Source organism: Eublepharis macularius, chromosome 3 (assembly GCF_028583425.1).
Source record: "Eublepharis macularius isolate TG4126 chromosome 3, MPM_Emac_v1.0, whole genome shotgun sequence".
Lineage (NCBI taxonomy): Eukaryota > Metazoa > Chordata > Lepidosauria > Squamata > Eublepharidae > Eublepharis > Eublepharis macularius.
Genome location: NC_072792.1, coordinates 99,240,621 through 99,253,418, shown reverse-complemented (window position 1 = coordinate 99,253,418; position 12,798 = coordinate 99,240,621). Strand labels below are relative to the sequence as shown.

The 12,798-nt window shown below is 40.3% G+C and overlaps 1 protein-coding gene across 2 annotated transcripts in view; it reads right to left on the bottom strand.

Moving 5' to 3' along the window:
- The window catches only part of SYNJ1 (synaptojanin 1), a 151,325-nt gene that overhangs the window by 86,058 nt on the left and 52,469 nt on the right, over window positions 1-12,798 (bottom strand). Inside the window, exons 12-13 of one of the 2 annotated variants that reach the window (XM_054974778.1) lie at window positions 3,867-4,032; window positions 2,970-2,993 (exon numbers count right to left, since the gene is read on the bottom strand). In XM_054974778.1, the coding sequence (XP_054830753.1) occupies window positions 2,970-2,993; window positions 3,867-4,032 (190 nt within the window). The remainder of the gene's footprint in view (window positions 1-2,969; window positions 2,994-3,866; window positions 4,033-12,798) is intronic. The other variant, XM_054974779.1, reaches the window with a different exon arrangement.

Genomic DNA, 12,798 nt, shown 5'->3' with positions numbered 1-12,798 from the left:
TAGGTCAAGCTCTTTTTTTTATTGCCATTGCTTTGCCTCAAGAGTGAGTATGGTTAATTTGACTGTTCTCTTGAGCTAATAAATAATTATCCTTCCTGTGTCTTGAGTGTCTGCTTGCTGTGCACAAGGGCTTCCAGCTAAGGACCCTGAAACCTGTGAATCTGGTATAAACAGGCGGGGCATACTACTCTGGGAGAGCTTCTGGGGTACTGTGTGGCTGTTATCAGCACCAGAACCAGGCCCAGAGGGTTTGCCCACTCTTTACAGCATAAAATGGTCCCCCAAAGTGGGAGCAGGTTGAGACTTGGTGGGGGGTGGGAGGAAAGGTAGGAGAAGGGCCCCTGAAATTTGGGTGCATTTTGCTTGCAAAATGGCACCCCTAGCAACCTAGAAAGGTTGCCTGTTTTTCCCATAGGGAATAATGGCGAATGGAGGAGGATGGGGGTACCGTCTTTGGGTGGCCATAACATGGCCCCCCAAAGTCTAAACTTTCTGAAACTTGGGGGGTTGTTAGAGAAGAGGGAGGAGAAGGTCTCCACTAAGTTTGGTTTGCCTTGGAAAGAAATTGCCCCCCCCCCAGGGCACCCGAAAGCCGGAAGTGAAATTGACACCCAAATCTTTCCAAGGCAAACCCGAAGCTTTACGAAGCTGTATTGCGGCTTCGGAAATACACTTTACCCAAAGCTGTTTCCCGGTTCGAGTAAACCTGAAGCAGGAAACCCGAAGCAACCAGGGCTTGCACAGCCCATCCATCTTCTTTGCCTATGTTTTACATTTGCTACAAGCAACGATGAAATCTATATTAGGATCTGGCTCTGAAATTGTTTTAATGGGACTGAAGGGAACCTTCACAGTCACAGGCAAAATCAAAAAGAGTCCAGTGGCATCTTTAAGACTAACCAACTTTACTGTAGCATAAGCTTTCGAGAATCACAGTTCTCTTCGTCAGATGCATCCGATGAAGAGAACTGTGATTCTTGAACGCTTATGCTACAGTAAAGTTGGTTAGTCTTAAAGGTGCTACTGGACTCTTTTTGATTTTGCTACTACAGATTAACACAGCTAACTCCTCTGGATCTATTCACAGGCAGTAAACGTCTAAACACCAGTACTAGGAGGTAGTATCAGGGGAAAGCCACAGCCTCTATGCCCTGTTGTTGGCCCTCCATAGTATCCTTAAGGACCACCTTCTCTCATATGAATTTACCCATCAACTATGGTCATCTTTGGAAACCTGTCTTGAGGCCAGATGGGAGGCAACCCAATAAAAGGGCCTTCTTGGTCATGGGGCCAAAACTCTGGAACTCCCTCCCCAAGGCGATTCACCAGTCTCCCTCTGTCATTGTCTTCCACAAGGAAGTGAAGACTTTTTTGTTTCATTTTGCATACCCCCAGTAAACTCTTATTGGCCCTCCTCCCTGGTGTTGTGTGTGTATGTGGGGTTTTGGGTCATTTGTTGATATGTTTTTACTGTATTTATATATGTATCTTAAATGTAATTTTAATATTTTAATTATTCGTTGTTCCCCCTTTGGAGACTCTATTTTGGGTGAAAAGGTGGCATATAAATATTTTCAATAAAATAAGTAAGTAAAATCAGTTGTCCACTATATAAGACAGGATGCTAGACCAGAAGGACCTATAGTTTGATTCAGAAGGGCTCTCGTGTTCTTTTGAGCAAAGAATACAATGGTGCTGTGAGCAGATACCAAACTGTTAAGTGCTATTCTATTAAAAATTACTGTTTCCTGTATAGGTTACTACTGTAACTTGGGTGTATTTTAATAGTATCTGAAACTTGTGTGAGATACCTTGCACAGAATTATTTTCTTCAGATGTGCATTCTGGACTTGCATTTTCATTTGTAAAGCACCAGGAAAATGGTACTTAGTAAGGAACGGTTACAGTCTAAGAGGCATTTCCTACAGCACACAGTTACAATAATCCTGCCTGTAACAGCTACTGCAACTACACAAGTAACTACCTGCACCAATCCTGTAACAATATCTGTGCCAACTAAATCCGTTTTAAAATAAAACCCAGCTATAACCTAATGTTGACAGTAAACAACAAAAGATAAACAATTAACACAAGCCAGAAAGTAGTTATTTCTGAGACATTTTTCTAGGCCTCCAATTTGCATAAAGCATGCTGAAAATGCATGTCATAACTCAACCAAAAAGGAGAGTTGAGGCAAGGTATAGGCTTCTGGTTTTTATGTTTCACCCTGTTCTCTTGTTCTCAGTCTCTGCCTTCTCCTGTGTCTTTTAAGTTCTAAATGAATAAATTATACAAATTACTGAAGCTAAGATAAAAAAAATTATATGCTTATAGTTTAATTATATGTTTATGGATTTATTTTGAGCACTTGTGTTGAGATTTTTGTAAACAAGTATAAAGAATATGTACATCTGTGCTAAAAGGAAGCATCTTCATGCTAAAGTTAATTGTAACAGTCTTCCTTGTCTACACAATGAAAGAATTCTACTTTTGTTATGTTTGAGTACCAAATCCAGCCACCTAACACAATTTAGTGTGCTCTGCCTCAATGGAAAACCATTAATCTTTCCCACTTCTCTGCAACTTTCGAAACTGTGCTAGTAAAAGAGACAGTGGCATGTGCAAAAGAAATAGACATCTAACTTTTCAAACAACCCTTTCTTGCCCTTTCTGCTCGTCTTTCCAACAAGCCACTGCTTAGCTCAGGAAAATGAAAGACAGAAACATAGCTGTGTGTTAACAATGGGAAGACTCCCTCATTCTCTTACTTGCTCTTCTCTCACCCATTTCATAGCACAATGGACAGAAAAGTGCAATTTGCACTGTGGTGTGCATGGTCACACACGTGCATATATGAGACAGAGGATATAGAACAGAGATTTTTTTCTAGTCTGGAAAGTGTACAGGAGAATCTAAGAGAAATTTAACATAACAAAACAGCCCAGGTACTTATGGGTACTATACTATACCTGATTGTAATGCCTGTTCTGAAACTATGAATGCAGTAAAGAGAAAAGAAAAAATTAGTTGTATGATTTCATTATCAAGCTACGGTGAAATTTTAGAGACACTGTTTCTACAATATAATTTGCAACAAATGGATCAAGTTGCAACAAAATTCCAACTCTTATTCCTAAGGTCTAAGAATTTGAGAGCACTTGCCCAGTTCTAGCCATCAAATTATTTCATACTACTGCATATTGGCATTGTAACACCAGTTGTTAACAAAAGAGTTTCACAAGCATAAACTCATTTTACAGTTATCACTCAGATCCTGAATGCAAGATAATATTGAAGACTTAAGGCATAGACAAGCCATTTTTAAAGATATTTAGTAATACATTTATGAAGCAGTACATGTAGGTCTGATTAATCTAGCTTTTCTCTAAAAATGTATTATGAAAACAGTTGTTCCTTTAGCCTAATGGACTCTTCCAGAGAAGTCATCCAATTGTATTAGTAAAGCATAGCAGGCTATTTATAAACATACTGCTATTACAATGACATTAATACGCTGAAGAGGTACTTGAACACAAAGAATGTATAGGGTTGGATCCAAGTAAGTACAATAGAAGGAAAACAGATGCAGCACTTCCCCACTAATGTTTTTGCAAGCACTAGTGGCAAAGTTTGTCAAGAAGTTTCACAGCCGTCCTCATGTCTCTGCAAGAACTCGTGCAAGCACAAGAACATGTTTTTGATTGTATTTTACTTTTTTTGTGCAACATTCTTCAAACACAAAGTATAAAACAGGACTTCTGTAAATAAAAACCTCTTCTTCAAGAGGAAGTGCACCTTTGGATCCAACCTACATCTTATTAATTTGTTGCCATGTAGATTAAGAACCTAGAGGAAAAAAAACATACCACGTAAACTGCCGGTGGTTAAGAGAGCCCGTGCTTTGTCTGCTAAATCACTATTTAAGGTATTCCCCAACAACAAAACGTCAATGGCTTCCTGCTTTGAGCTATCAAAAAAATTATTCTGAATTGTTCTGGTCACAGAACGTGCACCATCCTTCAGCTTTCCAGCCTGTGAGGAAGGAATATGTATAAATTTTATAGTTACTTTCAGAACACTACCAATTTACATATGTACTATTATGAATCAAGTTTTAAACTTGTAGTCTATTACTAATGAGCTAGTTTTTGTTCAGTGTTAAAAGCACTTTGTTTCTACTAATGTGTCTGTTAAGGGTTTGGGTATTTTTTTCTGTGCAGGGTTAGAAAGAAGGCCCATTATAAGGCATTCTTTTTGAAAAAGTAGCAAAAGTAATTACTGAGAACGGGAAGGGGTAGAGGGACAGCAACCACAGAGAGCAGTCATGCAACAGACCTTGCTTTTACCCAAAGCAGTGATGCATTAACAAATAAGATAGATCATATACATATATTACACATACTTATTCTTAGCACATGGTTAAAAAAATAGCATCAATCTTTTCAAACACAACACTTTTAAAAAGAATACTCATTTCATAAAAACTCTAGTTTCACATACTTCAATTATCACTGTGTCTACATGCATATGGAGAAAACAGCGCTGCATAAAACTGCACAATGACTAAAAAATGAAGCAGATGATTGCTATATATATATCTAGCAGGTCATGTTGTACAGTCACAGTGGACATACCAGTGTAGCTTCAATACATTCAAGTATGTGTATATATGACACCAGCATATATTAATAATTGAAGATACATCTATAACTTACATTACAAATTTCATGTACATATGCAAGCTTATGAAATGGAAACTGTGGTTTCAAGTGTACAAGACAAACTGTGGGTACCATGCAACTCTTTTTAATATTTCCCTTGGTCTATAACAACTGAAAGGAATCTTCAGATTCCAGCATTCATTTTCAAAGAATATGTTAACCCTCAAAACTGAACACAGATTGAAAAGTGTAGAGAATATATACTAAATATTTGCCACCCATCATAGGCAAACTGTAGAGTACAAATATGCAGGTATTTCAGATTTCCAAAGAATATAAAGTTCTCAGCACTGGCTGTTACCCTCTAAGTTCTTTGCAATGCCATCATAAGCCCATTTAATTCACCAGACTTGAACTTTTTGAAGACTGAAATAATTACGCCTTTGAAAATGCAAGATGGGATACTCTTGCTTAATACATGTATTGTACACTTTAAGCATTTGTATTTATAAGGCACTCTCATAAGGGCTTAAGGTGCTTCACATACATTCTCTATAATCCCTATAACCCTGTAAAGTGGATCATTATCCACCCCATTCTCAGAAATGGGGCTAATGGTGACAAAAAGCAGTTTGCCAGATGCCAGAGAGCTAAAAATATTGAATCCTGAAACCTAGTTCACAAACACTGGCCTAACTCAGCTCACTATACTACATTAACCCTATTTAAGCTTGAGTAGCTTTCAAAGACTCTCCCGATTTTAGCCACTGTCTTCAAGAAAAAGAATTTTGCAACTAGTTGCACACACCAAAACGGCCTGTGTGCTTGCATTTGGTTAATAGCAAACAACTATGTTATATGGTACTTATGACACTCAGTGACATTTCAGACATAATTTATAATATGGTATGGAGATCTGTTCAAAGTCACAAGAACCCACTGTCTATGCCTAAGCCTTTGAACATGATTGAAATAGCTCAGCTACTATTCCAAACTAGTGGCTTTATAAATATAAAATATGCTTATATAATAGTGTTGGGATCAGTGAAGAATGATCTTTTGCAGACTCAACAACTTATTGAAATCCAATCCAATCTTTTTCCATCTTGTTTTTTCAACCATTTTGGCGGGAATTAAATACATTCAAGTGTTTGCATATAGAACATTTGACATTATTCAAGAATTACACTCACCAATTACATATCGGGCAAATAATTGAAACGAACCAAGAGGAAAGCAGAAGAAAGATTAGTGAAGATGTTAAATAGTAATATTGTAGTAAAGAAATTTGAAAAAATTCACCGTTACACACATATTTCAGGCTAGTCATAACTTGCAAAGTACTCAAGAATCTTAACTGCAATGTTTAAATCAGATATTCCTGGGGTGCTATCAGATGACATCATGCAATGGAAATATTTACAAATTTCCATTTTATTTTACAAGGCTGGAAGGACCTGGACCATTTACCTGGAATCAAATTCACCAAGAATATAAGCAATGATGATGAAGTGTTATGCTGGGACACTGATATTAATTTGGCCAAAGCAAGCCACGGTACCTATACACTAACAAGCAGAATGAAAGATCAGCTTGTTCTAGAATGCCAGCACAAAAAACACAACTGGGAGGAGAATACATACAAAGTCAATTTTATATTGTTCAAAAGTGCAAAGTGCTCAAGTGCAATAAATAACAATACAATAAGAAATTCATAAAACTGGGAGGCTCCCTTGGGTTTTGTGTTCTAGAATGCCAGCAACAATTTTTTTTAGAAAACAAAGTTAATACTTGAAATAGAACTGAGTTTCTTCTCATTTAACCACATTTTTATAAAGTCCTAAATCCTAAACCTTAGAAAGGTAGGCTTCTATAAGGCCAGAGGTGAAGTATAAAGAAATATACCACATTCTGTCCTCAAATCACACAGATGTTTCCCAAATAAAATAAAAAACTGGCTTGTTTGCTTGTTTTATAAATAGCACTGTTTACTGCCATCTAAATAGCTTGGTGAGTGCAGATGGATTTTTGTTATCAACAACTGAAATACAATGGTTGTTGGGGGTTTTCCGGGCTGTATTGCCGTGGTCTTGGCATTGTAGTTCCTGACGTTTCGCCAGCAGCTGTGGCTGGCATCTTCAGAGGTGTAGCACCAAAAGACAGAGATCTCTCAGTGTCACAGTGTGGAAAAGATGTAGGTCATTTGTATCTACTCAGGAGGGGTGGGGTTGAGCTGAGTCATTCTGTAAGAGTTTCCCAGGGTGTGGAATGCTAATGGTGGGAGGCTTCACTGTAACCTGAGGAGGTTCTTTTGCATATGGATTGGTGCTTGATGTGCTAATCTTCTCTGCAGGGCTATTGTCGGGTGTGGAGTGTTTTGTTGGCCTGGTGTTTTTCAGAACTGGAGCCCATGCTCTGTTCATTCTTAAGGTTTCTTCTTTCCTGTTGAAGTTTTGCTTAAGCTTGTGGATTTCAATGGCTTCCCTGTGCAGTCTGACAAAGTAGTTGGAAGTGTTGTCCAGTATTTTGGTGTCCTGGAATAAGATACTGTGCCCTGTTTGAGTTAGGCTATGTTCAGCCACTGCTGATTTTTCAGGCTGTCCAAGTCTGCAGTGTCTTTCATGTTCTTTTATTCTTGTCTGGATGCTACGCTTTGTGGTCCCGATGTAAACTTGTCCACAGCTGCAGGGTATACGGTATACTCCTGCAGAGGTGAGGGGGTCTCTGCTGTCTTTTGCTGATCGTAGCATCTGTTGTATTTTTCGGGTGGGTCTGAATACTGCTTGAAGGTTATGCTTTTCCATAAGCTTTCCCATCTGATCAGTAATTCCTTTGATATATGGCAACAACACTTTTCCTGTAGGTGACTGTTTTTCCTTGGTTGTTTGATTCATCCTGGGTTTGATTGCTCTTCGGATTTCATTTCTGGAGTAGCCATTTGCCTGAAGTGCGTGGTTTAGATGATTAATTTCCTCATTGAGAAAGCGCGGCTCACATATCCGTCTTGCACGATCCACTAATGTTTTCATTATGCCTCTTTTCTGTCGGGGGTGGTGATTGGAGTTTTTGTGTAAGTACCGATCAGTGTGAGTTGGTTTCCTGTAGACCTTGTGACCTAACTGAAAGTTTGCTTTGCGGATGACCAAGGTATCCAGGAATGAGAGTTTTCCCTCACTTTCTTTCTCCATTGTGAATTGTATGTTCAGGTGGATGTTGTTGAGATGATTCAAAAACTCCCTCAATTCTTCCTCCCCATGGCTCCAAATGATGAATGTATCATCCACAAACCGGAACCATACACTGGGTTTGTGGGGTGCTGATTCTAGAGCTGTTTTTTCAAAATGTTCCATGTAGAAGTTTGCTATAACTGGGCTGAGTGGGCTCCCCATGGCCACCCCATCCATCTGTTCATAGAATTCGTTGTCCCATTGGAAGTAACTGGTTGTCAGACAATGATGGAATAAGGCTGTTACATCCTCTGGGAAAATCTGATTAATCAGTGCAATAGTGTCTTTTACTGGAACCTTGGTAAACAGGGATACAACATCAAAACTGACAAGTATGTCTTGTGGATTGAGTTTCAGAGAACTGATGGAAGATGGAACAAGTGTTTACCAACCACACATCCAGACAGAAGCAGAAGTTTAACAAACTACAGGAAAAAAGACAGACAAGCCCAATGCTCGACAATGCACGCATTGTCATCAATCTGACAGACCGTCAACTCTCACCAGAAGAAACCTCCATCTTGGCAAAGGGAGGAAACTTTGCAGTCACCCCCACCAGAATTCCTGTGGAAGACATCATTGCAAATATAGAAGCTGCCATCCGTCATCTACCTGAAGAGGAAGCTGAGGAAATAAGAGGAGAGACAGCCAGGATTCTACGAAAGGCAAAGCTTCCCACCAGCAATATAACACGCAAGGAGAGAAATGCCATCAAGACCCTCAATGCAGATCCAGACATCATCATTCTACCAGCTGATAAAGGCAATGCTACAGTGATCATGAAAACGGAGGAATACAAAAAGAAGATTAAGGAACTCCTGGACCCCTCCACCTACAAAAAACTAAAACGAGATCCCACTTGCAAAATCACCAGGCTAACAAATGCGCTGATCAAGAATTCCTCACTACATCCCGACACGCACAGAAAACTATGCAAGACTGAAGCACAGCCACCTAGACTATATGGACTCCCCAAAATACATAAAGATTCAGTCCCACTCCGACCCATTGTGAGTGCCATTGGTTCACCGACATATGAATTAGCTAGACATCTGGCAGATCTCCTGCAGGACCACATCGGGAAAACCTCGTCTTACATCAAAGATTCAGCAGATTTCATCAACAAAATCAGTTCTCTGAAACTCAATCCACAAGACATACTTGTCAGTTTTGATGTTGTATCCCTGTTTACCAAGGTTCCAGTAAAAGACACTATTGCACTGATTAATCAGATTTTCCCAGAGGATGTAACAGCCTTATTCCATCATTGTCTGACAACCAGTTACTTCCAATGGGACAACGAATTCTATGAACAGATGGATGGGGTGGCCATGGGGAGCCCACTCAGCCCAGTTATAGCAAACTTCTACATGGAACATTTTGAAAAAACAGCTCTAGAATCAGCACCCCACAAACCCAGTGTATGGTTCCGGTTTGTGGATGATACATTCATCATTTGGAGCCATGGGGAGGAAGAATTGAGGGAGTTTTTGAATCATCTCAACAACATCCACCTGAACATACAATTCACAATGGAGAAAGAAAGTGAGGGAAAACTCTCATTCCTGGATACCTTGGTCATCCGCAAAGCAAACTTTCAGTTAGGTCACAAGGTCTACAGGAAACCAACTCACACTGATCGGTACTTACACAAAAACTCCAATCACCACCCCCGACAGAAAAGAGGCATAATGAAAACATTAGTGGATCGTGCAAGACGGATATGTGAGCCGCGCTTTCTCAATGAGGAAATTAATCATCTAAACCACGCACTTCAGGCAAATGGCTACTCCAGAAATGAAATCCGAAGAGCAATCAAACCCAGGATGAATCAAACAACCAAGGAAAAACAGTCACCTACAGGAAAAGTGTTGTTGCCATATATCAAAGGAATTACTGATCAGATGGGAAAGCTTATGGAAAAGCATAACCTTCAAGCAGTATTCAGACCCACCCGAAAAATACAACAGATGCTACGATCAGCAAAAGACAGCAGAGACCCCCTCACCTCTGCAGGAGTATACCGTATACCCTGCAGCTGTGGACAAGTTTACATCGGGACCACAAAGCGTAGCATCCAGACAAGAATAAAAGAACATGAAAGACACTGCAGACTTGGACAGCCTGAAAAATCAGCAGTGGCTGAACATAGCCTAACTCAAACAGGGCACAGTATCTTATTCCAGGACACCAAAATACTGGACAACACTTCCAACTACTTTGTCAGACTGCACAGGGAAGCCATTGAAATCCACAAGCATAAGCAAAACTTCAACAGGAAAGAAGAAACCTTAAGAATGAACAGAGCATGGGCTCCAGTTCTGAAAAACACCAGGCCAACAAAACACTCCACACCCGACAATAGCCCTGCAGAGAAGATTAGCACATCAAGCACCAATCCATATGCAAAAGAACCTCCTCAGGTTACAGTGAAGCCTCCCACCATTAGCATTCCACACCCTGGGAAACTCTTACAGAATGACTCAGCTCAACCCCACCCCTCCTGAGTAGATACAAATGACCTACATCTTTTCCACACTGTGACACTGAGAGATCTCTGTCTTTTGGTGCTACACCTCTGAAGATGCCAGCCACAGCTGCTGGCGAAACGTCAGGAACTACAATGCCAAGACCACGGCAATACAGCCCGGAAAACCCCCAACAACCATCGTTCTCCGGCCGTGAAAGCCTTCGACAATACAACTGAAATACAACTCTGAAAAATAAGTAAGGGCTATTAGACAATACAAATGGGTATAATCGCCTGTAACTGCTTAAAGAGAACAAGTTTAATGGAATTTTTTTTTTTAGCTGAACCCTTTCATGTGAACCTTGGAAAAACTGGTAGTTAAATAGAGTCAGTGTGGTGAAGTGGCTAGAGTGTCAGACTAGGATCTGGGAGAACTAGGTTCAAATCCCCACTTGGCCATGGAAGCTTGCTGGGTGAACTTGAGCCAGTTATACTCTCTCAACCTAACCTACTTCAGATGGTTGTTGTGAAGATAAAATGGAGGAAAGGAGAACGATGTGAGCTTTGGGTCCCAATTGGGGAGAAAGGTGAGGTATAAATGAAGTAAATAATAAAGCTCTGCAAGGAAAAGAGCAAGAGAAGGTGGACACATCTACTGATTTAAGGCATGTGAAGTCTATCTTACCTCCCATCAGGAATACGGGGAAAACTTACAACGGAAACAGTTAAGAAGTTCAGAAAAAAACAAAATATACAGAAGTGATTTGTACAAGAACTGCCATATGACAGTATGATGTTCCCTCATCCTTAAACAAGAGAAATGGCACCACAGGCATTTTTAAAAACTCCAAGAACAACCAACTAGTTTATTTACTTTCGAAGGGAAACGTGAGGGGAAATCAGAGGTTGAAAAATTTCCGAGGTAATTCCTTCAGTCGTTAGCTGAATCTGAAGGTCTCTGAAGGCAGTTTCCAACCATACCCAAACAGGCATCTCTTCACTCTCCAGAGCTACCTCCCTTTTTAACTGTGTAGGGAAAATCTATCAACTTTTCTTTGGCCCATTTGGGAGTATGCACCTACTTCCCAAATTTCCTTGCCAACTTTCCCCAGACATATCAATAGTTAAACATCTTACCAATATATATATATATATACAACATTCAATATGCACGCCAATCTGCTTCCGCAACCGACACCCTTAGGTGTTTCTGGAGAGTGCACCCGCAATGACATTCTCCTTCCCTTTTATATACACTATGTCAAAATTATAATTCTGTAACTAAAGAGCCCCGTGGCGCAGAGTGGTAAACTGCAGTACTGCAGCCCAAGCTCTGCTCACGACGTGAGTTCAATCCTGGCAGAAGCCAAGTTCAGGTAACTGGCTACAAGGTTGACTCAGCCTTCCATCCTTCCGAGGTCGGTAAAATGAGTACCCAGTTTCCTGGGGATAAAGTGTAGATGACTAGGGAAGGCGATGGCAAACCACCCCATAAAAAGTCTGCCAAGAAAATGTCATGATGTAACATCCCCCCATGGGTCAGTAAAGACTCAGTGCTTGCACCTTCACCTTTTTTACCTAACTGAAGAGTCCACCTTACCAGTTTACTCTTTGTACTCTTCACCTGTTTAACCAGTGCAAAGGTAAATGATCAGTGCACAAAGTGAATTTCCTTCCTGATAGGTATGATTTTAACTTACCTATGGCCCATACTATTGCCAAACATTCCCCTTCAATCACAGAGAGGTGTTGCTCTCATTCCACCAACTTTCTACTAATGTAAAGGATGGGACAGTGACTTCCATCCTCCTCAATCTGACTTAACATAGCCTCTATCTGAATATTAGATGCATTGGTGTAGAGGGGTTTTCTTGAAGTCAGGTGCCCTTAACACTGGCTCTGTGGTGAGTACTCTTTTTAGGAGGTCAAATGCAGTTTGGCATTCTTGTGTCCAAGTCATTTTATCCAGAAAGTATTTCTTGGTGCATTCACAGAGAGCAGCGATGGAACTAAATTCGGGAATGAACCTCCTATAAAAACCCACAACCCCTATAAATGGTCTGATTTGCCTTTTAGTTGTGGGTCTAGGCCACTCATGTATTGCTTGCACCTTGCTCCAGTAGGGTTTCATCATTCCACCTGCATTCCTTAGGTATTTCATGTGGCTCACTGCTATTTGACACTTTGAGGCTTTTACAATAAAACCAGCCTCTTTTATTCTTTGAAACACAATAGCCATATGTTGGAGGTGTTTGTTCCAGGTTTGGCTGAAGATAGCTATGTCATCTATATAGTCAACAGCAAAGTCTTTTAGCTCTGTTAACAATCAGCCTCTAGAATATAGCTGGGGTTCCTAAGACCACATGCTAGGACTGTGAATTCAAAGAGTCTTTCTCTGGTCAAAAAAGTGGTTTGCGGTTGGACTTTAGGATCCACTGCC